The 26,460-nt window shown below is 41.8% G+C and overlaps 1 protein-coding gene across 1 annotated transcript in view; it reads right to left on the reverse strand.

Annotated features, from left to right (window-relative positions):
* The window catches only part of shroom3 (shroom family member 3), a 56,958-nt gene that overhangs the window by 7,253 nt on the left and 23,245 nt on the right, over positions 1-26,460 (reverse strand). Inside the window, exons 4-22 of the mRNA XM_074691013.1 lie at positions 18,103-18,228; positions 15,674-15,883; positions 14,568-14,893; positions 14,223-14,475; positions 13,955-14,010; positions 13,382-13,835; positions 12,998-13,276; positions 11,325-11,760; positions 11,077-11,210; positions 10,735-10,884; positions 9,873-10,348; positions 9,540-9,734; positions 9,254-9,452; positions 8,642-8,960; positions 6,774-6,850; positions 4,704-4,786; positions 2,310-3,033; positions 1,994-2,231; positions 1,688-1,833 (exon numbers count right to left, since the gene is read on the reverse strand). Of these exons, the coding sequence (XP_074547114.1) occupies positions 1,688-1,833; positions 1,994-2,231; positions 2,310-3,033; positions 4,704-4,786; positions 6,774-6,850; positions 8,642-8,960; positions 9,254-9,452; positions 9,540-9,734; positions 9,873-10,348; positions 10,735-10,884; positions 11,077-11,210; positions 11,325-11,760; positions 12,998-13,276; positions 13,382-13,835; positions 13,955-14,010; positions 14,223-14,475; positions 14,568-14,893; positions 15,674-15,883; positions 18,103-18,228 (4,881 nt within the window). The remainder of the gene's footprint in view (positions 1-1,687; positions 1,834-1,993; positions 2,232-2,309; positions 3,034-4,703; positions 4,787-6,773; positions 6,851-8,641; positions 8,961-9,253; positions 9,453-9,539; positions 9,735-9,872; positions 10,349-10,734; positions 10,885-11,076; positions 11,211-11,324; positions 11,761-12,997; positions 13,277-13,381; positions 13,836-13,954; positions 14,011-14,222; positions 14,476-14,567; positions 14,894-15,673; positions 15,884-18,102; positions 18,229-26,460) is intronic.

A 26,460-nucleotide genomic window follows, 5' to 3' on the forward strand; every position in this document is an offset into this window, starting at 1 on the left:
CTGAAGATAAAAGGTTAAAAATCTTCATTTGCTTCTTTATGGACAGAGGGCAGAGCCGAGACACACAGCAGAAGAAGTAGGATTTGTTTTTAAGCTGCAAAAAAATTCTGCAACTTTCTGCACAATTTTTAACCCTGTATTTTTTTTTTTTAAGATTTAACTGCTATGAAACAATCAAAATACAACACCTCAGTGTGCTGGTTTTGCTCAGTTTGTATCCAAATCCAAATCCAAATCCACTTTATTTATATAGCACATTTTAAAAACAGACCAACGTCTCCAAAGTGCTGTACAAAAGGAATAACCATAAAATGAATAAAACATAAAAAAATAAAAACATGAATTGAAATGATAAATAAGATAAAATAAATTAAAAGACACAGAGGACCACACAACTCACGCGGTGTTAAAAGCCAGAGAATAAAAGTGGGCCTTAAGACGAAACTTAAAACAGTTCACTGTGGGGGCCATTCGCACGTGGAGGGGCAAAGCGTTCCAGAGTTTGGGACCGACCACAGAGAAGGCCCTGTCCCCTCTGGTTTTAAGTCTCGTCTTAGGCGCCACGAGCTGGGAATAGCCCTCAGACCTCAGAGCGTGCGCTGGAATGTAAATTTGGAGGCGGTCTGTGATGTATGGAGGGGCCAGTCCATTCAAAGCTTTAAAAACAAACAAAAGGATCTTAAAATCAATTCTAAAATCAACAGGGAGCCAGTGCAAAGAAGCTAAAATTGGGGTGATATGTTTGCGCTTTCTGGCCCCTGTTAAAGTCGTGCTGCAGAGCTCTGGACTAACTGCAGCCGTGAGAGCGCATTTTTGCCTATATCCCTGTAAAGCGCATTGCAGTAGTCCAGGCGAGAAGAGATAAAAGCATGCACGACTTGTTCAAGAAGATTAAAAGATAAAAAAGGTTTTACCTTTGATAAAAGACGAAGGTGATAAAACTCAATTTTAAAACCGCATTGACCTGCTTATCGAGTTTAAAATCGCTGTCTATGGTGACGCCAAGGCTGGTGACTTTGGGACGCAAATAATTTTGGAGTGGTCCCAAGTCAATGAGTGAATTACCAAATAAAATAATCTCTGTTTTTCCTTCAGGCCCCTCCCTCGTAGAGCAGGCCCCTCATGTACTGAGGAAACCCTTCATCCAGCATGCACACAAACATAACAGTATAAACACTTACTTTTACTAAATGTCAAAGCAGACACAAGCTTCCTGCTGCCTTTGCATTATGGGAAATTTAAAGTGCTTGCTCTCTCTTCAGCAAGAAAACATTCCTTTCCTGAACATCACGTTCGCCATCAAACCAAAACACACTGAAGATGTCACCGACTCTAAAGGCCACCACACGCAGCTGAGGTTTGTTCTCTGTGTCAGCAGCAGATAGCAGAGGGAAGCTGTCAGCAAACACAACAAGGATGACAAACGCTGGTTTACAGGAAGTCCTTTTCCCCTGAATGTTCGTGTTTCCTTCTGTTACATTGAGTCTCTTTCTGCAGATTTGGGCTGAAGCCTGAATAAACACACTCAACTTCTTTATCAGTGTATTACATAAACCACTGTAAAGAATATCAGTATACACCACCAGGATGTAATGAATGATAGAGAAAGGGAAAAATATTTGCAGATTTAAGGCTAAGTTGGATGTGCGGTGTGTCCTTTTTAGCAGTTACAAGGTGTCAGAGTTACCTGTCGTCCATTGGTCTACTGCCCCTGCGCTGCCAGGAAGATTTGCCACCAGCTTTGCTGTTTGGGAAGATGTCCTCCATGAGCTCTACGGTGGATTTACCACCCCAAGTCTCCAGGACAGGCGACAGAGAGCGGTCCTGCTGCACCTGAATCATAATAAACGAGGAGAATTGAAGAATGTATGACAAAAAGAGTTTAGATGAAATTAAGGAAAAGATTGAGTCAGAGCTCAAACCACCAAAAGAAATGCTGACAAACATTCAGATAGAAAGACGTAATTCAAGATCAACTGCAGGGTCAACCCACCAACTGCCTGGCTAACATCTCCACCCGCAGCTCCTCTGAGGTCTTCTCCCTCTTTGGCAGAGGCTGATACTCCAGACCAAAGCTATCCTCATCTGTGGTGGATGTAGTGATGGAGTTGATAGTGGTGGGCTGCTGACTTTGTGATGGCATAGGTGGTGGAAAAACCGTGGAGGCAGGGGATGTAGGTGGAGACTGGGGTTTGAATGTTCTAGTGTCGTTCAAAACCTCCAGTGCAGGTCTAGGTGCAAAAGAGAGGAGGAAGGATTATGACCAAGAAAGACCCTAAAGAAATGTTGGAATAAAGAGATCAACAAACCTTTCTGAAGTCTGGAGTCCATCTTCTTGCTCCAACTCAACAGGAGGGGGTGGTGGAGGAAAGTCCTCCTCTGTGTTTGTCTCTTTGACTAGTGAATGAGCAGGGTTTTTAAGGAAAACTTCATCCACATCCTCCTGTGAAAAGCTCATTTTTAGTGGAGGATGCGGCTCAACCGGGCTGAGAAGGCTGGACTCAGAGATACGGAGTGAGGACAGGCGCTGTTGATAGGACGGATAGGATGGTGAAGGAGGAGATGGTGGGTTATCCCTGCTGTCTCTCACGTTTGGACCGGCTGGAAGCTGGAAATCAGTCAGAGCTGGCGGGATCCCCGTGGAAACTCGTTCAGCATTCTCAGAAGAATTTCCTCCTGTCATTCCTAAACTGAATGCTCTTCCTCTGTGCACGTCCTCTGCTGTGTCCTCTAACATAATGGCGTCACCCAGACTGTGTCTCATCTGCCTGTTCATCACTGGGGTTTCACTGAAGCTGGGAGTGTTTGTGCTGGTTTGCGGGATGCCCGGGAAGGTGATGGCGTCCAGGTTGGCCTGGCTCAGCCTCTCGTTAGCTCGCCACTCAGTGCTGCCTCCGTCCTCGGCCCCAGAGGGGGAGAAGGGACAGGGCAGGCCAACGGATGCCGCCAAGGTGGTGGTGCTGTTGGAACGCTGACGCTCGTTGTTTCTCTGTCGCTCCCTGCGAGTGACAGGAGTGTGTATGGAGCTGAGATCTAGGGTTAGAAAGCAGAGTGAGGTCAGAGATGAGACAAAAGATCTACTTTATTTCCACCAGCAGGAGAAATGTTAAGTTTAAATAATCTAATTTCCAGAAGTCAATAAGTTAAGTGACCTATGGCTTAGTCGCTAAGTCCTGCCCACTTAACACAATTAGCCAATCACAGTGTGCAAAGTCATTCTCATACACTGCACGGACGTTCATTGAAATGCATTGCAGTCAGTTTTTGTTTGGTTTTATAAGGTTTTTCTGAGATTTTAAGTCAAAAAATGGTCAAATGGTGTTCATTTGGTACATGCAACTCTGTCACAGGGTATCCTGAGAGGCTGGGTGGATGAAGGTGTTCTGTAGACCACCACATCAGCACAACGTGAATAAAATGAACAAGGATGTCTCCATCTGTTCTAAGGTAAGCTGACATTGTTTTTGAGACCGCATATCATGACTTTGCTGTAAAGAAATATAAAGTTTTCTTTTACACTGGAACCACCACTGCAGTCTAACGGATGTAAGCTTTTCTCGAATGTAAGCTAAAGTTAGCCTAACGTTAGCTCCAAGCTGTGTTGTTGTCACTTTGTTTGTTGGGAGTTCATTGGCCTATTTGGTTCTAGTTTTGTTCTTTGGTGACAGGACATCATAACCTAACGTTAGCTTCTGGGGCTTAGCTTCATTAGCTTTTCTGTAATAGCTGGGATAACAAAGGTTGGCAAACATTATGCTGAATGATTCAATGTAAATACTGTAGCACCAAACTAACAGACACACTCTTGGCAAAGATGGTAAAAAGGACATTATATTTTTGTCGTGGCTAATGCTGATCTTTTATCTTGTTGTTTGAGATGCTGATGGTAGCCAGATGGGGTTTATCACGTTTGCACTAGAACCTATAAATTTTGTCTTTTAACTGAAGCTTTTATCAACCTTCTCAACAATAAAAGGATCCATATGTCGTATGTCCTTTAGACACGTTTGGTAAGTTCTAGATGATATCTGGTCTTTCTTTCTCCGAAAATCATTGATCGCATCTTGTGAAATGTTTCCTAGTGTCTGTCAGTGCCTGCATTGTTTGCAAGTGGAAGCGGTGTTGCTTAGCCATAGGTCAGTTGCAACAGTGTTTGCAGCTCTTTACCAAAATGTTTTCAACCGAAGAAATATAATTTCCACATCATGTTGGGAACAGATTTTTTGTAATAAGCCCCTGGCTCCTGCTCACCTTGTTAGGTACAAACCCCTATGTGTTATAAGAACTTTTGGCATCTCCTGTAAACAAAGTAGTACTTTTTTGGTTTAGCTGATCTTTTCATATTCATGTCATTGTTTTCTGACCAAAAGCGTAAATGTCTGTTCTCTATCAGTCATATGTATCACTAATTGCAAATATTTCAGTTTTTAATTAAAAAAAAAGTTTTTCTTCAGCATGTGCTGAAGAAGTGTTTTCTGAAACCAAATAGTTTGTCTTGTTTTCTTCAGTCCACTTGGCTCACACAGAGGCATCTGAGTCATTTTCAGTCTGTTTAATCAGCACTCCATAACTCCTTAACTGATAGATTATAAAATAACAATACTTGCTCTGAAAAGCTGACTGATCTTGAGTCATTACTCACAGACAAACTACACATGTGAACAAACATGACAGAGATATGTGGTGAATTTTATCCATCTCACCTTCTGCAGGCTGAACGGCATTCAGATTGTTGTGGGTGTGCTGAGGAGAGACGAGACCCCTCGATGCCTGGATGTCCTCAGGTCTGAGAGGAGGAGACAGAAAAACAATGAACGAAAGAAAGAGGTGAACATGTCAACAGAATTAGACTTTGACAGTGATTGTGTTTAGTTTTTGTCGTCGCGGTGTCAGAGAGGCGCGCTGCAGAGGAAACATTTGGGGGTTCTAATGAATGGTAATGGGAAAGTGGAGTAACTGTTGTCTTTGAGGATTAAAGAGGTGATTACAATGATAGACTATGACACGAGGAATCCAGGATAATCCCTTTTACTTAAATTCTCAGTGATGGATTAAAACACCTACCAAGGGAACCTGGTATGAGCTGTGAGAAGATAGAAAACTGCTCTTATCTAAGTTGGGCTATTTGACTTTTTGAAGGCTCAGAATAAGCACTATTTGTGTAGCTAGCTAAAGCCACTGAATTCTTCATGTTGACGGATTATTATAGAGCCATATGTCCATAAAATACATGTTGGAAAAAAATAACAAACGATAGGTCAGTGTCCCTTTTTTCCACTCGGAGATCAAACCCCAGCTTCTAGGCGAGATCTACCAGCCGGTTAGTCAACTACTTAACATAAAAGACTACTGAAATGTACCACCAAAGACACCAAAATATACAAATCTATACCTTCAACATCTTAGTGTCATTATCTGAGGTTTCTTCTCCTAAAGCACGGTAATGTATAGCGAGCAGGTGGTGAAGTAAACAAGAACTCTTCAGTGTGATAATGTGAGCTGATTTTTCAAAGTCAGTTCTCTATAAACAGCGAAAGACTGTACTCTATAAACAGCAGTGGTGCATTCCTGAAAATATTCAGACAGCAGACGAATCTCTGTAAACACACACTGAGAATTCCTGAGGCGACCTTTGACCTTCACATTTTGAGAGAAAACATATTAGAAGAGTTTAGAGCTAATAAATCCTCGCAGGCCAAAGATGGTACTTTGTTGATTTTCTGTTCATGAGCCCAACAGTTCCTCTAATTCCTTGAATTCCTCTCTTCTCCTCCTTCATTTAACTTATCCGCTTCATTCCCCTTCATTTTAACCTCAACTGATCTTTCATCACTTTATATTTCATCTTTCTTTCTTTCTTTCTTGCTTGCTTGTTTGTTTGTAACCTGATCCTTTAGTTTTCCTTACTTTTCTTTCTTCCCTTCCTTCCTCCACCCCTTCACCTCTTGATCACCTTTCGTTTGTCCTCAGCTGCCTCATTTCTCCTCTCCTCCTTTCATACCAGAAGACAATCCCTCTTGCCTCCCCTTGAGCTTCCAGAAAATTTGCAGTCAAGAGTACTGGAATTCAATTTGAGATGATTAACAGAAAAAAAGGAATATGGGTGAAAATTGTCTATTACTGCCTACATATTCTCCTCTCTTCTTCTCTTTTTACACTTGGTCATTTCTTTCATTAGGCACATCTGTCCTTCACCCATTCCTGCTTCTATTCCTCTTTTTAATCTTTTATTTTTCATTTCTTTTTTTGTCTTTCCAATTCCCCCTGCCCTCTCTGATCTATCATCCCCATTATTGCAGCTATGCCCTTGTTTTCTCCCTCTTTCCATCTTTCTCTCCTTGGTGCCAGCAGCAGTGGGATACATAGCCTTGGTCTGTTTTAAAATAGCAAAGAGCCCAAAGCCCACAAACAAACACACTGAGACACACCAAGAAACACTACATTCTAAAAGCCTATTATGGAGAGAAAAATGGGTGAATAGATGGATGAATTTCCATGATCCTTCATTTCAAATAGTAGTCTGACATTTTTCCTGCACTACTAAAAATGTTTCATCTTGTAGATGTGGTGACATAAAGGACAGACGATATTTGCGTTGAAAAATCACGCAATGATGAAAAATCACGCAATGATGAAAAATCCCTTTCATCCAAAACTCATCAAGTTTTGTATAATTCGATACCTTCTTTTTTATTTTTCAACTTTAGATTATTTTGTTCAATCAGGATGTAAAACAGACTGTGAGGATTTGAATGATCAGAGATGAGACTCACCTGTCAGCAGCCAGAGAGCAGCGCCTGGGTTCAGAGATGAAGACACCAAACACCCTGACTTCACTCGGAGGAAGGTTCTGAAACACACACGTAGAAAAGTTCAGTCTTACCTATTTAAAAAAATTTTTTGTCATTATCCAAGCCATTTTTATATAAATTTCCCACCTGAGAGCTGTAATTTTTAACCTTTTATTAGCTCAGCCCACTTACAGTTCAAAGTGTTCATTTCTTCATTCCACTTTGCTAGTTTACTTCTGCATTTAAGTCCCCCAATATCTGGGGGCTCTGCTATAAAATACTACCACTTTGTTATTTACAATTCTACAGTTTTACAGTTTTATTTAGCAGACGCTTTTGTCCAAAGAAACGTTCAACACAAGCAAGAATTTAGACAGAAGGAAAAATCTAGCTAGTGTGACAAAGAGCTAAAATTTATTTGGCTGCAGGTGGTGCCATTAAGTGCAAGATTATTTTTTTTAAATTGTAGAATAATGAAGCCAGCTAACCACAATTAATTGCTGCAATAATACGCTTCAACCCTCTACAACATTTATTAATTAGTGCTGAAAATTCACTAAGACCTCAGTCTTAGACCTTCTGACTCATTCTACCCCAGAGGACAAGGAAAAGTGCTCTTAAAATGGAAAGGGACTCTGACGCTTGTAGAGTTAGGTAATTCATTCCAATATTTAGGCACAACAGAGGAGAAGAGTCTGGCTAGAGATTTGGAGCTGCACTGGGCTGGGAGCACCAGGCGTCTGTCACAAGCAGAGCGTAGTGGGCATGAAGGAGTGTAAACCTGGATGAGGGATCCCAAGTTGGCAGGAGCCATTCTTGTCAATGCTTTGTAAGCCAGAAGAAGAGCTTTGAATTTGATTCGAGCTGCCACTGGAAGCCAGTGAAGAGAGATTAACAGCAGGGTGATATGTGCTGTTTTCGGTTGGTTAAAGACCAGAAAGTTTTTTTTTTTTTTTTTTGCCTTGCCTTCCTTGTTTCTTACTCTGCCTATAGCCCTGTCCTCTCTAAAGGCATGGTAATCCCCTAATATCCCTTAATTATCCATCCCACACCACATCTGCTTCTCCCATCAGAGCTTGTAGCCTCTATCAGCTGTTCCTGGGTGAAGAGCCAAAAAATGATTCCTGTTTAACCCTTAATTCTTCAGATCTTTGCGTAATGCTTCATTACCACCCTTACATGAAATCTATTTCTTAAAGCAGGGGGACAGTGTCCATCTCCTGTCTGAACTCTAATGATGTTTGTGCAACAGACGGCTCCAACCACAGTAGGAGATTTGACTGCAGTCCTTTATGAACTCTGTGAACGTGTGAGAGTGTGTATGATGTATGTATACGTGGGTGTGTGTTATCTTTCCTATCATGCACATCGGACAGCGCCCAGCCACCGTCCCCGGCTCTCTGGCACCTCACAGGAAATTCTGAGGATTCTGGGTATTTCCTGTGTGACTCAGGGCTCAATTGTCCCTTCACTGCAAAATATCCCCACGTCCAAAGTAACACCAAGAGGAGTGACCATGTTATGGAAGGATGAACTGTCTTTTTACACTTGCACCTAGAAAACATTTCCAATTGATGTGCTGTATATTTCCATCTACCTATAAAGGTTTTATTAAAAGGCAGGCAACTATTATTTCATAATTTGTCTTTTGTAATAATTTCTAACTTCAATCAGGACTCATCCCAGCTATCATCTGTGATAACTACAGTTTGCACGTAGCGTAGTCCTTGAGCCAGGTTTTAGTTCCTGAAATTTCTCCATGCAATCATGATTAATCATCTAGAGAAAATGCCTGAACTGGGCTCTAACAGTAACAAATAAAATGTGAGTTCCTGTTTGTGCAGTGTTACCTGGTTCATCGTCTCCACTATGGGAGAGGAGCGGGATCTAGAGTGGTGAGGAGACATCTGTTTCTCCTCTGTCCTGTCCAGGAGATCGTCTGCAGAGGCTGACTTTGCTGATCCTCGAGCTGACCCAGCTCTCTGCAGAGCCCCGTTCAGCTGCTTGGACAGCCGCCGGTGGAGTTTAGGCTCTGTTGTCGTCATAGTCTGCTGCTCCTGCTGGATCATTCCTGGGTCTCTGAAGGAAGTCTGACTTTGTCTGCTGAGTCCTGATTCACACCTGAGATCCTGGAGGCTCTGGGCCTGGAGCTGAGCTGGGGAAGGAGCACTGCGAGCAGAGACAAAAGAACAATTTAAGCTCACTAAAAGAATGTTGATTCAAGTTTTTACTGAACAGTGAAGTTGTGAACAAAATTTTGAGCCAGGCTTTAAAAGTTGGAAAGACACAAAAACTTAAACTACATATGTTGAATATGTGTTATTGGATTGGATAAGTGAAGATTTCTGGATCCAATATAATGAGGAATTATCTCTTGGGGCAGCAACTTTATTCTTCAACAGCATTGCCATAAACAACATGGCTATCTCTTTGCATGCAGACGGTATTCGTCGTCTGTTTACCCTGGTGTTGGCTGTGCTGGAGGCCGGGGTGAGGTCACCCTGCCCGGGTAGAAAAGATTGGACTGGAAACTCCGCAGGTCTGCTCCAGGAGGTAGACTGGAGCAGAGACTCCTTCCATCAGAGGAGAAGCTGGATTCCTGGAGGGAGAGCAGGCTGGAGGCAGACGAGAGGCTGAGGGTGTCTGAGTGACCATAGGAGGCTGAAGAAAGCAGGCGAGAGAACAATGAAGCAAAGAAAGGTTCAGCATAGATATCCTGTCCTATCATCAATGCTTGACCAGCCTTACCCATGTGGTTGCTGTTTTCAGGCTGGAGAAAAGCACTGTGGGGTCTCTGTCCACTTCTCTGTCCTCCTTCATCTTTTTTCACACTTTTCTTCCTCTTCACATACTCAGCCAAAGCATCCTGCTGCAGTTGCCGGAGGTCAGTTCTGGATGAAGCGTTTTGCTCGAACATCTTCCGTCGATCTGCCACGCTGGTCTCTGGCAGACATAGAGATCAGGGGCTGGGGTCAGTAACAGACTACTGAAGGTGTCTAAGTGCTGATAAATCATTGGTCATGAAATTGACTCATTCTGCCTTGGACATCGCTACATCTACATTTGAAATGATTGAATTACCTCCTCCACGCCTGAAGAGGGCAAGAGTCTCTGGATCTGAAATCCCAAGCTCGTGCAAGTTTTCTGGCTCTGAGTATGAGCGCTTTTTCTGGTCCGCTGCCAGGCGCTTTCGCCCACAAATCCGCATCACAGCAGGAGGGCCAACAGGTGGGACACTGGGCAGGGCTGGGGGGCTTGGACCTCGAACCTCTGGGCACACCACATGCCGCTCCTTCGGGGCGTGAGGGGAGGTGATGGGCGGTGGTGATTGGGAAGGGATGACAACACCTTGTGGTTTTGGCATGGTTTTTGGACCTTTTTTTTCTGGGGAGTTGAACTTGGCAGGGACAGGTGAAGGCTGATGGCTGCTGCAGGAGGAAGCTGGGGGAGAAGCTGAAGGAGGTGGAGGGCTGATGGAGCTGTTAAGGTCTCTCCGTCTAAAAGAGGTTGACCGCAGGACCTTGGACTGGGCATCCTTTAAGGAATCCCTGTAAGATCTGACAAGGGACAATTTCCAACATCAGACTGGTCAACAGAGAGTGGAGACTTGAAGGACTCACCTCGGCCTATAAGGCTCTGACCTGCACAAAACACTGACTAGAAGTACAATATGATTCAGAGCCTGAAAAATGTCCCTGTTCTTTAGAGGGACTGTGTCTTCGGGACAACTATGATCGCAGGAAGGACTGTGATCCATTCAAGACCTTATCTGTGCTAATCTGGATAAAGAGAGCAATTATTTGGGAGACTTTGACCTGTTGGCTGTCTCTGATCTGGGGAAGAAGTCTAACTGGTGTGAGTGCCTTGACCTGGGAAGGACTGGTTTAAAAACTTTGATCAGGGAAAAGAAAGGACTGTGACCCTTTTATGGAGGACTAGTTACCTGTTGGGTGAAGTGTCTTGCATTGAGCCCAACAACTGATTGACTTCCTGTCTCCAGGGGAAGTCTTTGCTGCTGTTTCTCTCTCTGGGGTCATTAATGTGGAAGCTGCTGCGGCTCCTTTGGAGAGCTGAATTGGGATCTGCTGGGGTCCTAAAACCACAAAGAAAATGAACTCTTGAGTGAGACTCATTTTCAAATCAGCCATTCAGACAGAACTTTAGAAACACAGTTAATGAAGATAAATTATGCAAAGTATGTTAAATGCAGCAGCTGGGTATCAATATAATACGTATAAACACAAAAATAAAACCAATTAGCGTAGTCGTGGAATGGCCCTTCTACCTGTATTTTGTTTGTTCGTTGCTGGAACCTCTGTAGCTCATTGTTCTGTGGGCTTTGCTGATGCTGGTGCTTCTCTCCAGCATGTTTCGAAGATCCTCTGCTCCACAGGCCGTGCCGCGGCTTTTTTCATTCAACTGATCAAACAAAAAAAAGAAACAGTTTAGCTGTGTGGTAGTGCCATCTTCAGGTCTACTCAAACCAGATTTCCTCATTGCGTCAAACTGAAACTCGATTGCATCAGTCTTTACCCTCACTTGGCTGGCTCTGTGTGGGCTGGCGGTGCTTTGACTGCGCTGCTTCCCGGCACGTTCCTGACGCTCAAAACGACTGACTTTCTCCAGCACAGAAAGGCTACGAACAGGTCCTTGACTGTCTTCACCAAAGTTACTGTTGCCATGGCTACTGGCAGAGAAAACACTGTCTGGGCTGGTGGGTCGTTGGACCTCAGCAAGAGCGATCTCCAGACGGGTCAGTGGGTGGTCTCTGTCTTTTTCCTGCTCCCAGTGCTGGTACTGCAGAGCAGCTGAGTCACTGAGGTGACGGGCAGACAGCTGGGAGGCAGAGATGGATGGAGTCTGGGGCAGCGGATGAGGATGAACAGGAAAGTGTGAAGGTGGTACCTGTCCCTGGGCGAGTTTGGGGGACGCCAGTGGCTCTGAATGAACACTCGCCTGGTCCATTGACCTAAAGAAAAAGGAGGAAGAAAAAAAAAGAGGATACTGTCACTGACAGCAGCTAACCACTGAATGAATCACCAAACTGTCAGAAAAAAAACTCTTTGAGGCTTAAAGTGTGTTTATTGGTCAATAAGAAAGCAGTGTCTGTTGTTGAGGATGTGCCAGTTGCTGACAACACTGGGGTCCTTAAATTCCATGCAGGCTTTTTATAGACTGGCCCATGTGTGGCTTAAACAAGAGTAGAATGACCCAGCTTGAGACCCATCCTGGAGTCAAGAATCAATCAAAAGAGGGGAGGCATTTTGAGCTTGAGTATATTACTTCAGATTACCTAGACACAAACCCATTTATAAGCACTTCTCAGGCCATGCCTAGTTTTAAAGGTGTACCAGGTAAAGCCCATATAGGCCTTACTGCATCTACTTTAAGCATCAGGTGGATCTATGAAGAGCACTGGGGTTGGTCCCTCAGAGCCTGGAGCTTTCTGTTGAAGCTAAAGATGAGGCTCACTGATCTCTGCTAAAGCCTGTTTAAACTGGGGATGGGCGGATACCACTATTGTGTATCGGGCAGATACTTTCAAGGTATCAGTACTTGTGAGGGCTGCTGATACCAGCAGCTGATACTTAAGGTAAAAATCTTGCTTGAGTAAATCCTCCTCGTCAGTAGTTGGTGCTACATTGCTGTGTAACTTTTGTGAAGTCATAAAAAAATGTAAACTCAGAGAGAGTTGTTTCTGTTTATTTTGGACTTAATGTCAGAGTGACGGTACCGCCTTTGTTGTCCTGTGATTTTGTCTGTGAGTAACACCAAGATGTTGTTTCCAAAATCCCCTAGGAAAGATGACAATTGTAGCAAACATTTTGGTGATCAATATGCCTTTAACACAACAGGGACTAGACACAGCCAATATTTCTTTAATGTAGTTCACATAAAACTTCCTCTGTTGTTTTCCATCCAAGCATGGGAGGGGCAAACCCCTCTTGTCTTTGAATGAACCCACTGGACCTCCATTAGAGACAGTCTTTTGCTTTGTTGTTGTCATCATTACTCAACATCTGTTTTGTCTTGTATTAAAGCTCAAGATCTCTAACCTGCAGAAAGTTTGTGACCTTTGTGAAGACAGACCAACACATGATATCAACCACAATTTCTTGATGGACAAAAATGAATCATCTGAAGACAAACGCCCAAATCTATTAATGGACAACTTTTCATTTAATATTAACTGTGTTATTCTGTACCTGTTCCTGTCTCCCCTCCCCTGAACCGATGTGGACAGGTCCCTCCATTCTTGTGAGGATGAGGGTCTGGGGACCTCTGTGGCGGACTGGATGTTGGGTATAAAGAAATCCTGGTTGGGTTCTTGAAAAACTTGGCTGTTGGTGGCTTGGCTTGTATAAATAAAGGGCTCTTGAAAGCTCTGGCCATGAGGTCCCTGGTGGTTTGGGGGTCTTTTGAACCCTGCTTGGCCCTTTGATCCACCACCTACTGTTTTCAGGTAGAACTCTTCCTTGTGAGGTCTAAAAAGAAGAAAACACATCAATAAGGTGCAATACAAATCTCTTTTTGTTCAGTAGCATAAAATAAGCATGGGGACCAAAATTTGATTGAGCAGAATGGAATACCTGTCGTTCTCATGTGTTTGAGCTCTGAGTTGTGCAGAGGCAGATGTTGAAGAAGAGGAGAAGTGTGAAGAAGATAAAGCACTATTTTGGTATCCATTTTCTGTTGTTGACATCCTTCTTTCACTCTGCCCTTCTGTTGCTGCCTCTGGTCTCCTTCCAACACCCTCCAGACCCTGGTGGTGCTGTCGGCCGCTCTCCTTGGCCAGAGCAGGATAGACCCCAGAGGAGCCAGGCCCAGGGTTGGGGCAGGGGATCTGTGCAAAGTGAGGCTCAGGCTGGGGGACAGGGTACATACCAGTGGGCAGAATGAACCTGCCCGACTGGGCAGAGGGTCCAGTAGGGGATGGGCACTGGGGTAAGCTCCCGCCTTGCCGGGGTTTTGTGGTGGGACTGCTCTCCGGACTCTTCTCTATGACTGTGTGAAGCTGGCCCTCAGCGCTGTACAGGCTTTTGGCTGAAACCACAGTAAAAATATTGCTGAATATGATAAAAAATATAATGCTGGTGATCATGATGGCAGAGCGTCAAACTACCCTCTTATTTTAAACACATCTAAGAAAAGCTGATGTTTACCTGCACCTGAGGCCACTGGACCACTGGAGTGATGCCAAGAGCCTTTCTGCAGAGATCTAAATATAGTAGATTGGACTAAGTCAGTTCTGGTGACATTGTTTTTATCACACAAGCACAATATCTTTCATTACAACATTTGAACCTCACCTCATTTGGTAGTAAATTCAGTTTTAGCAACACTGAGTCTGACTGAATTTGTTGATAAAGTACGAGTTGATGATCAGGGTCTATCTAATTGATTTTTCTCTTGATTTGAGTGACACCTCACCTCAGTGACCGTGCGTGATCTAGACTGGACCAGGAGTTTGGTCTCTCGTGATTTCTGATGGCTGCGTAGCTGTCGCTGCGCCGTGGTGGAGCCGGTGCCCCCTTCAGGCTCTCGTAGGAACTGCGACTGGCTGCTGGGCCCCATATTGGACCCACACTGTGCCTGTTTGAAGCTGGTACACTCCCACAGCTGCTGCCACTGCTGCTGCTACTTCCACTGCTGCTTCCACGATAACATACCCCACCTATTGAGCCTGACAACAAAAGATTAAATTTCAACGATTACGTCATGCAAGAAAATAAAATTCATGTTGATAGTAAACAGTTGTTAAATGAGCGATGTTACCTTGCATATCTCGACTTGGTCCTGTCCTTGTCCCTCCACTGCCTCTGGATTCGTTGCTGTGAAGAAACGCAGCAGAGGCGGAGCCTACCTCGTGCTCTTGAGATAACCCTTGCTGAGCATCGTAAACTGTCCGGACGTAACGCATGTCAGCCTGTTGCAGCTCTCCGCTCCCTCCCCCTCTCTGAGGGACCGTCTCCAGTGAATAAGAGCGCTCCTGGCTGAAGGAGGGGTTGGAGGCAAGGTAGTCAGGGATGCTTGAGCTGGTGGAAAACGAGGAGTAGGCTGAGTCTCGTTTGTTGTGGAGGTGGTCGATGCTATTGGAGGACCTGGAATATGACAAGAGATGAGACAATAAAAATGAGATATTCAAAGTTTTTACAGAAACAACAGGCCAAATAGTTCAATAACCTACTGTCAGATTCTGATTCAACACCTGGGAGTAACAACCAACATTCGTGGTGGAAAATGAAATTAAAACACTTTTACTGCAGTATGATTGAACTCATTTGCCTGACACCTACCCACGAGCAGCAAGTTAGGGAGTTAAAAGTCAAAACAATAATGGCTCTTTGTGCACATGATCCTGTTCACTTTTGTAGCTATGAAAGAGCCATCATTATTTGTTTCCCTTCATGTATAACAAGCTAAAATCTCCTGACAGGACCATTAGAAACAGCAATTTCAGATTCCTCCCACTTCAAAGATTGCATTTTGGCCAGCTGACACCACCCTCCCCTCCCCTCAGTGTTGAGTCAGGTTCCTTTCTTTCTCCCTCCTTTTGTTTTTTACAGAGGCATCGGTGAAACAGGGCAACATTGTTTAGGCGGCACAGTTCCTTGATCACAAAAGATTTGGGACAGAGCTAAAAACTGACTGCCCCGCTAAAAGGGACACTGCACCCAACATGAGGCCAACAAATGACTTCACTGCTGAGTGCTGCAACACAACATTTTTCCCTTTGCATTTCTACAGCTCTTCAATGTTGGAAAAAGTGACAGCAAGTTTATGTCCAAACAGTCAGTTATGTCATTTGTTGAAGTTAAAGAAACAGCAGGTTCCTGAGCTTTCAGGCCTTGTGTTAATGACTGATGTGTGTTTGACCGAACCTGGCAGAGGACAGCTGGTGGCAGGAGGAGTAGGCCGGGTGGGGTCCACTGTGGGTATGATGGTGGTGGTGCTGAGCTCCACTGTGAAGCTGAGAGGATTGTGGAGGGTCCAGGCTCTCCATGCTGCCTCTGGAGCTGTACTGGTCTGGGCTCTTCCTCAGGTAGCCGCCGCTGGAGTCAAACCCACCGGACAAGTCAGTGGTTGAAGCACTGAGGGGTAGAGATATGGAGTTCAAATTTTAGATTATTGAACTATTGATTAAAACATGGGAAAATTATCCACATAAAGGACACAATGCCAATGATGCTAATTTTGCTATTATTCATTTTCAGAGTACCAGGCAAATTCAAATCTTAAGGAAATCAGCCAAAGAGATGAGTTTATTTTGTCTGCGTAATAAGGCTGTTTCTCCATCCCTTTTTGAAATCACTTTTCCATTTGGAGGGCTTTGGAGCTAAAGTCAAAGTCTTTATGGTTGTTTTGAAAGTAGCCTGGGTCCCCTTCTGCACTTAAACTGATATTTCAGGATCTATTTCTGTGATTTTATTGTTTTTAATGTTAAAACTTCTTAAAAGTTTTTCATCAGAATTAAATGTGTACCATCAACAGACTGCTGTTGTTACTCAAATGTATAACTGATTTAGGGATTTATTCCACCATGAAAATGAAGTGTGATTATCTATATGATCAGGTTCGTGTCTGAAAAAGGTGTCGTCTGTAGAAACTTGGTTTAAAGTTGGTAATTTGCTGCTCTTACCTCACCCCAAATAACCGACTGGAATGCAAATGTTTGTGTATGTGTGTGTGTGTTGACGTCACAGTTTGACCCACCAAATCTTTCAACCGAACACAATGCAATTACTGCTCTGGGAAAGAGGACAGTCTCCATCAGTGTCTGTCTCTATTTCTCCTTCTCTGCTTCTCTTTGTCAGAAACTTCCAAGAGTCTCAGTTCATGTCGGTGTTCATCTCTGTGTTCAACTTTAGGTCAAGTTATAAAAATTCCAGTTCGTTAAAAACTGTTGTAGAAGTGTTAACACAAACCATAATGTGTCTGCATGTGTGTGTGCATGTGTGTGTTGGAAGGCTGGGGGTGTTGTTGCTATGGGAGACCCCGAGCTGAGGGGGTAGGGCACCAGGAATGCCCCTCTCTGTGGGCATCGACGTCAATGCCCTGTCCACCCAACACAACCACGCCAGGATTTCATTCATCCTCCAAGGCCGTTTCAAACAAACAGTGACGTAACACTGATGACAAAAACCTGCTGACCAACAGCTTCAATTCACAGCAAAGACAACATACACGTCAAGAAACCAAACGTGAACCTTTGGCCAGTTTTCTAAACTAGAAGACTAACGGCACTGTAGCTTAAACAGACTTTATCATGTGATGTGTAAAACTCTCTGATGATTATTCCTACATATTGTTGGTATCAAACACAAAGCCAAAATAAAAATGAGAAAATCAGCAATTCCTGTAAGGACTGCTTGAGGCTGTTTTGGAAAAAGACTAATCAAAACGCTATTTTCAAACTGTTTTCCCAGGGATGGGTACCAAAATTAGGTACTTGTATAGGTACTAACTGAATTCTGACAAAATTACTAGGTACCAATTCACGTTAAATCAAAAGGTACCATGTTTAGGTCCCTAAATGCATCCTTGTGACTATGAGGGAGTGGAAGAGTCAGCAATTTTCCAGCATTGCAAGGATACATACTGAAGAATAAATATGTTTAATTAAAAAAAAAGTTTCATTATTAAACAAATTGATATTTTTTTACCATAGAAACACAAAAAGTACAAAAAAATGTTACCGTTGAGTACCAGTACTGATTGCCAGGTACTGGGCATCGGTACTGTATGGTTTCAAATGTTAAAGGTACCCAACCCTACTTTCTCCTAAAATTATTTTAAAGAACAGAAACTTTTTCTCTGAAGAATGTGCGTCCACTTTTCCATTATCTCTGTATAAAGGTTTAAAAGTAATTTGAGTTCCCTCTTGTTAAAACATTTTGTTAATTTCCCTGTATTAAAGCTACTCTGAGGATTTTTACATGGTTATAAGAGAGACTAACATTTAAAGTGGTGTATCTAATTGACCTACAACAGCAAACAGCTCCATCAGGATCCACGATTTCCATGTCGTAATTTTCTAATGTCCTTAACAAGTGGAACATTGATAGCTTTCACTTTTTCCAGAGGTGCTTTAAAGCAGGACACATTTAATGTTTAGAGCACAGAATTGTGCCTGTCTGCCAGAGATAAGATAAGACATGACATGTTACGTTTGTCTCTTACAACATGAACTTTGACCCTTGAGTATCTGGCTGATATCACAAACACTAACTGATTTTTTCAGTCCTGTTTTCATAAGGATCAATGGGAGGGGGGTTATGAATGTTTATAGGAAGGTGTTTTGAGCACTTGCCTGGCATGGTAGCTGTGGTGCCAGGCGCTGCTCATCGTGTCCATCCCTCCCTGGTCCAGTTCCTGCTGTCCATCACCGAGCTTGGTTGAATGCCATGAGTGAGGTCGAGACACCGGTTCACTGCGTCTGTGAGATATAAAGAATATGCGTAAAGTTTTTTTGGGACATATGTTCCGATGCTTGTGATGTGTCTGCTGTCCACACCTGTAGATTTGTGTTAAGTGAAACCATTGGAAAGGCTGAAAAAGGTGGTGGTGACTGCAGCAAGTGTGTACAAATTTAACAGTATATACAAAGTAAGCCTGAGCAAACCAATGCATGAGTCGAAGGCAAAAATCAAAAGCTGTCTTGTGTACCATACAGAAGTATAAACAAACTTTTACACAGCTTCAAAGCACCAACACAAACAATTGTCTAGCTCTTAAGAACTGCTGCACAGTTACAAGAAAATAACACATAATCTAAATTGCAGTGCGATCTTGATATCTGTCATCACTCTCCTGGTCTTCACTGAAAATAACCTCTAAAAAAACTCTAATTAGAAACTAAGTGGAGATTATCATCAGTTCTAGAAAACAACTTCTTCAACATGATATATCATCCTAATGTGTCCTCCCACAGTTACATAACAACACAGCTGCACTGTATCGTTCCACCAAAGTCTGACTCATCCTCTGACTGCCTGGTAAAAACTTCAACTTCTAAACCTTTAAAAAAAAAGTGAGAGGCTCAAAGTTTTTCATAAATACAATCAAATTATTGTGTTTTTGTGACAAGAGACTCAGAATGTACTTCAGCCAACACAAACTCCAAAAGATGGTGACAAGCATTCAAATTATTCTGTCTAAAGAAGCAAAAACTCAAAAATCTGGTCTGTCCTGTAACCTTCTTTGTTTTTACTTCTTTGAGAAAACAGAACCAGTCCATCAAAAGCATAGACTTCATTGAAAAGTAAATTCAAATTTTATTGCAAAACAAAATAAAAACAAAGTTTGTGTTGAGCCAGTCATGAGTTAAACACAGGTATGAAAAAGATGACAGCTGAGCCTGTGGTCAATGACGTTACAGCTGTGTCCACCTTCCACCCACAGGTGCACTACACACTCATACTTAAAGGTGCGCCCTTTTGCTTAAAGAGGGCGCCCCTAAAAATTAACTACAAATTTAATCAAAATGCAGAAAAATTAAATATGACTTCTACACTGTCACTGTGATCATTCAGCTGCAGCTATTGTTTTTATGAAGACCTTTGAAGGCACTGTGAGGAGTTTTCATGCTATATTGTTTCTGGTGTAGTAAGAAGTGTTTTTTTAGGAAAAAGGTAACATTTTTCAACTTTAAGCAGAATGCAGAATGATAAGGTTATGTTTTGCTCTTCATCAAATTATTCACAGAGTTATGAAACATTCACAACCTGGCATAAAACACAAGTCCTGCTCATAGCCATTTAGCTTATTTGGCTAGCAAAGCCTTGATGTAGAGTTTCTCCATCTAAAATGAGATAAAAAATATATTTTTTTGCTAATCCTGCTCCAGTAACCACCAGACCTCCAATCTGTACTGTACGGAGGCCAATAAAGGCAGTGACGCTGCTTTAGTCCTTATAGTTCTTGATAAAAGAGACAGTCTGCAAATACAGTATTTTGCAAATTCAAAGCACACAAAAAAGTAACGTAAACATCCTGACATGAGAGGCAGATGTTTGTCTAACATGAGTCGTGTTCTCTCTGAAGTTTCTGCCTTAAGTTTTTCCTCGCCGTTGTAATTTTCTAAATGCTGCAAAGTGCTGTACTCATGATGGGTTAGGATGAGATCAGACTTCTTATCTTGTCTTGATGTTGGGTTTCTGCTAATAAAACCTGTTAATGCTTTTGGAAAACGTCTTGAGATAACATTTGTTATGATTTAGCACTTAATAAATAAAGATTGACACTTCACATTCAGACACCTCTACCGAGGTATTTTAGACCAGAGTTCATCTGTTTATTACAAACAAGAGTGAATGTAACCAAACATTAGGACTTTGGCTTGATGTCAAACTTTGAAAAGAATGTCGGACTGTGCCATGAGTTTGAATTTGAAGCCTTTTTTTTTTTTACAATAGAAATCTCCAGAGCTATTGAGGCCAAAAATTAAATAGCAAGGATCAATGATCATAAAAGTGTTTCTTTAGATGGTGTAAAAATTCTTGACACCCTAACTAGATTGTTGACATCAATGTCTGTGTCAGGGGTCAAACAATGTGTTAAACTTGGAGTGAAAATCTCTGTACCTCCCCGTTGTTATATTTGCATGTCTTATCAACCCTATGATGACAACAGAGATATTTAAAAAAGCAAAGGGGGCACACTAATCCTCCCTCATCCTCTTCATATTCAACATGTTCTCCTGCTCTGTATTTATCCACACAGATAAACAGGAAAAGATTTTATCAGAGTAAGTAGGAGACAGAGACATGAAAGCCTGCATGGACCAAAGGAACTCTGGGTAACGACAGGACATGACTGGAATACCTCAGCGCGTTATCATCGGTGTTATACTTGTACAGATATTCACCCTCTCCATTTGCTTTGGCTTTGAGCTCAGATCAGATAGTTTTGACTTAAATCTAAGCCTTTTTTAATTTATATAAGTGGCAACATTTCTTTTAGAGATTTATAAGCCTGGTATAAGTTATCATGGAAATATCCTTGAGTTTAGTTTAATCAAATCATGGCTCTTCTTAAACTAGTAGTTTTGGGGCCTTAATTTGACATTGTAAATCTTAGGCCCTCTATAGATTTCCGATGATTCATTACAGGGGTCAAAGTTGGTGATAGACCAAGCCTGTGATGTAGAGATAAGGCAGGTTGACATTGAGAGTGTTTCAGGTACATTGCATCCAATAACAAATTTTTATTCACCAATCTTCAATACCTACTGTATAGAATTTAAGAAATGCTTTGACAGACCTGAACTGATCGTGGCATCCCTCAAGGCTTAAGATTGGGTCCTAATTTTTTTTCCCTTATCCTCATATTTTCAGAAAGAAAAAATATTAATGTTATAATATTAATGTTAGGAACACAAACAAGTGTGTTAGCACCACTAAAGAACTGGACAAACACACTGAAGGTGACCTTCTTTTTTCTGCTAGATACATCGGAAGTTCCAATTAATTTCTACACTGATGACCACAGACCAATAACAAAACTAACCAACAAACTTTTTGGACATTAAAGAGCAATTGGTGTGTTCCAGTATGTACATCCAAAATGTCATGATGGCTTCATCAAAGACATTCTTCAAAAAGGACTCTTAAAAAGTCAAATTTTAAATACACCATGTTCGAGGTATAAACTTCAAGCGCATCCCTAGTTACAATACAAGTCGAGTGACTAAACATATAAAAAACAACTTGAGTTCAGTCAAACCCGGACATCTGACTTGTTTCTGACCTTACACATTTTAATGCTTTGTGCTGTCAAAGCTTTAACTCTTTAAAACTGAAGTTAATTCCTGATAAAAATGAAGAAACCTTCTCTGATCTTATCAGTAGAGACACTTCTAGAAGAAATTTCCTGAAATAAAAATCTCTTTTGTAAACCTCTCCTGTTTTCTGAACAGATGAATTGCATGTAGGACCTGCTTTACCTGGAGGTGAACCTGAGGACTTTGGATATGAGACCAGTTGCCAGGCTATTGACGCTGGCCTCTGATGGTGACCGACAGAGCGCCCCATCCGACCGACCCAGATCTGCTTTTTTCTTCTGCTTCTTTCGGAGTTTCCTGCGGTAAAACGCCTCCAACAGCTCCATGATGAGAGTTTGTTGAAATCCACTTTATTTTAGTCTCTCCCTTACAACTTTCTTCTTGTCTGCCTTCTCCTTAGTTCTTATCCTTTACTTCGAAAGTCGTAGAAAGTTCCATCTCCACACCCATTTCTCATCACCCTTTGCGCAGTCTAGAAAGACTTCCAAGCAAACTCTCACAGAGCTACTGCATTGCTTGAACCTCTCAGGTCCTCTTTCCAAAAAACTTGTGCTTAAGCATTCAAGCTTTTCACCTTAGAAGGTTCCTCCCCTACCTACCTGCTTTTATTACTTCTACTCAAAACTATCAAAAGAAAAAACACACTTTCTACGATTAATGCTGTTGTCTTCGTCCTTGAGCAAAGTTAATCTATTTTTCTTTACCATGAATACTCAAACGCGCTCCAGCAAAAAGAAGCACCACTGCTGACCCTGTCTCCACCATCAGTCTCTTTGCTCCACTTCCAATCTGGGGCTGGCCGACTCAGTCCTGCTGCGCTGGTCCAAGGCCCTAAGCTCATTAAGCAAATTATGCAATTAAACATCATTAGGCCACCATACGATAAAAACATAAAGTAAACATCCTTGTCCTTTCTTGGTTTCGTTGGTTGTTGTTGATGTGGTGAGTTAGCAAGAGACACTGAAGGTCTGTTGGAGAGGGAGGAAAGAGGGAGGCAGGGTGAGAGATAGTGGGAGAGAATGAGTAGCTAAAAAGGGAGGGAGTATGCCGGGTGATAAGAGTAGTTAAGGCGAAGCTACTGAGGAATGAAGAAAATGGAAGACTGACAGAGAGATGGTAGAAAGAGGAGACAGAGGGTTATGAAGAGGGATTTCCAATCGTCTGGTAAAAATAAAATGGAAAAGGAAAGGTAATGTGAGCAAGGGAAGATTAACAAGTAGAGGAAGAGTTACTGAAAAAAGTAAATTATTGAATTCACTGAAACAAAAAATGGATTCTGAAGCCGCAGGGAGCGAGACATCTCATGATGCAGCATGTGGTGCAACACAATGGAGAGTATTGACTGCTCAGACTGGAGTCCAAAACAAGGACAGACACATTGACAAACCCTACCAATGCTGCTCAGTCAGCTCACCAGAAAACTGAAACAAATAACTTCCTACTTCTCTAACTAAAAAAAAGGAACACAGAAATAATCCAAAACAAAAAAGTTTGGATTAGTCAAAGCCCGGAACTATTTTTTTTTTTTAACTTTTGTTTACAGCAAGATAACTCTTAAAATAAATAATTTCTTCCATCAACCTCAGATAGTTTACTTTATATTGCTTATTGTCAAATATGAGTATCCAAAACAGTCCACTGAACAAAGTTTATTTTACCTGCTAAATGTTAGCGTGTTAGCCTTTTTTCTAAAGAATTTTAGTATGTTGCAGTTTGCAGCAGCTGAATTAAATTCAGGGGCCAGGTTGATTAATGATAAAACCCAAACTGTCTTATTTTTGAGATATACACAACAGTGGTCTAGATTATATTTACTGGTTCCACACCATTAAAATCCATTTTTCTTATTAGACACCCCTTTAAACACATTCTAGAAACTGAAAGGTTCTCCAAAAACCTCTAAGGACCATTAAGTCCTTTAGAAGCTACACCTTAAACCTTTCCAGGAACCTTTTCAAGAACCACTCCAGTCACTTTACACATGGTGAAGTGTCTCAAAGACAGCTGAAACTCATTCAGCATTATCATGTCCTCACTGTTAGATCACTGTTAACGTACCCCAGACCTTCCTCAGCGACCATCTGAGTCTACTCATTACTCACTCCACTTTAAAATATATTATACTTCACAGAACTCACAGTATCAGTGATCCCTATCTCCTTTTGACCTTATTTCATCAGAACAAGCAGTCACACACATGCCCACTGACACACATTGGCACACAAAGGTGTAAGTGTTCAGGCTGATGAATTGTAAACACACCCTCAGTAATTACGGATAATGTTCTTCTCTCCTCTCTGTAACCTTGCAATGTGATTGTGTTTGTTCGGGAACTTCTCCCGAGACTGTTAAAAACACAATGTCAAGGACCTCTGTCACCCCCTCAAGAACCCTATAAACTTTAAGGTCCCTCGAGCATCTTCAAAGTCCACTGAGACCTCTAAAACTTTTCCCCTTCCGTCTGGAGCAATCTAATAAAAATCTCATGTGATATACAACAATGCTGAGCCTTTAATTTTCAAAAAGGCAACTCTGGAAATAATCTGAACTTTGGTGACACAAAACAGCAACCACCGTTCTTTTACAGTGCTAGTAATATTGGCCACAACTCTCATTGTTAACTTGGTTTTTCTTCACTGGAATCCACACAGCCTCTTCAGGGAACTCTGGACCAGCTGGAGAGATTTGTTTTAACGTTTGATAATCAGAAGGTTTGATATAGCTAAGAAGCTTGGTTTGGAGTCAACTCATTACTAAACGGATCAGTTGTCTCCTTAGGCTAAGTGTACACAAGGGGCTAATGACCAATAGCAGCAGATTCAAAAGAGATAGATAAACAAATAAAAGAAAAATAATAAGCAAAGTGTGCAACTTGACATAGAATATATTAAAAAAATCAAAATGAACTTAAAAGTTGACCTAAGGCTTGCTATCAAAAGTCTCATTCTCAAACAACTTGATCTTCTGCCAGTCAAAGCTAACTAAGCTAACTACAAACTTGGGGTTAGCTACAAGTTACAAGAAGCAAAAAACAACCTCTAAGCTAACCAAGACATGTAAACTTGGTGTGAGCCAAAAAAGGAAGAAAGAAATAGGAAACAACAGAGCTTACTTGAAAACTAAAGAAACTTAGTTTCTGACTAAATTAAAAACATTTAACAAAACTGACCTTTCACTTAACTTCAAGCTCCAACCAATGAAGCATCTTTAAACCTACTGTATTTTCCTACACACCACAAACTGAAGGAGCAACAAAGTATTAACTCTGAAATGAATGAATCCTTTTAACTGACTACAGGCTAAAAGAGCCACTCTCAAATATTGGATATTGGTAGCAGCTAGCACCAACCACTCAGCTGCCTTCTTAATTCAGTCTTACAAGAACACAGACGAAGGATTTTGTACTTTTTAATTGTTATCTGAATCAAACACTGCAAAACTGAAAGAATAGCCTGACTGGTTAAAACTGTGAGCCATGTGGAAAGTATAAACTAAGTGGTGTGTGTGTGCAGGGTGTGTCTCTCAGAACAGAGACCTTATCTCTTGTCGTGGGAAACTGTTCCTTCAGCTTATAATAATAATCAAAGTGATCTGCCCGGAAACAAGAAATAAAAATCGAGAGGGAAAGAGAGGGAAAGGGATAGAAAGAGAGAGTATAGGTGGAATGAAACACATAGCCTACTGATACACTAGGCCATATGCCTTATGTGTATTTTTAAAAAAGTGTGTTACTTATTTGTGTGTGTTTAGAGTATGTGAAACGTGTCTGTACTACTTGCATGTGTAAATATAGGTCCTAGACTGTTTTCGTCAGGGCTGCTGATGCATCATGGACCAGATTAGGACATGTGCTAAAACCGCCTTTTTGTGAAGAATGTGTCTGATACAGGTGTGAGTATTGATTCTGTCCAAATTCCTGAATTTTATAAACTAAAGGGATAGAGGGATGTAAGTTTGGTCAACACTTACACTATTTACAGCAATTACCCATTACACTTTACCCATCCTTGGATACTAATTGTTGTTAAGCTGACAAAGATAAGGTAAACTGGCTTCTTTCAGGTGATTACTACCTGGGTTGGATTAATGACTTTGTGGAAGCGAGGATACTGAGCTGAGAGACTGGATAGTGTGTGTGTGTGTGTATGTAAGTTTGGGGAGTTTGTTTGTATTGCACTTGTCTGTGTGTGTGTGTGTGTGTGTGTGTATGTGTGTGTGTGCGTGCGTGTGCAATAACATGATGATGTTGTGAAAGAAAAATGTGGTGATTCAACTAAAGAAACATCTTGGAGAGAAATGGGAGGAGAGGAATCTAATAAGGTAGATGGAAAGAAAGGAAAGGAAAGGAAAGGAAAGGAAAGGAAAAAAGAAAGCCAAGGAGGGAAGAGGAAAGGAAAGGAAAGGAAAAGAAAAAAAAACCCAAGGAGGGAAGAGGAAAGGTAGGATAGTAAGAAGATAGTAAGTAAGGAAAAGAGAGAGACTAAAATAAATTAGTCTGTCTGTCCACACCAGATTAACACCCAGCCTCATGGGGCTCTGATGGCCCTCTTCCTGTTCTTGGACCAATAAGGAACGAGCATACCCCCCTCTGCCCCCTCCTTCCCTCTGCAGTGATATCTGATAACCTGCTAAAGCCAAGGGGGATTGTGTGGGAAAAGAGTCATTCTGCATGTTTTTCAAACTCTCTCTAACAGTGAGGTAAATTTATCAAGACTAATTTTTCCGCTTTTCAAAATAAAAGCCTGGAAAATATCCCTGAGCAGTGAGTATTACAGGAAACAGAAGTGCTGATTTCAGGCTTGACTGTTTTCAGTGTTTATACAGAGCTTGTCTTGATTTTATCACACTTTAAGAGGGCTACAAGGCACAAGTTAACACTCATCAAGA

This window comes from Halichoeres trimaculatus, unplaced genomic scaffold, assembly GCF_033239565.1.
Source record: "Halichoeres trimaculatus isolate MK-OKI-2021-1 unplaced genomic scaffold, fHalTri1.1 fHalTri1_scaffold_16, whole genome shotgun sequence".
NCBI classification, from domain to species: domain Eukaryota; kingdom Metazoa; phylum Chordata; class Actinopteri; order Labriformes; family Labridae; genus Halichoeres; species Halichoeres trimaculatus.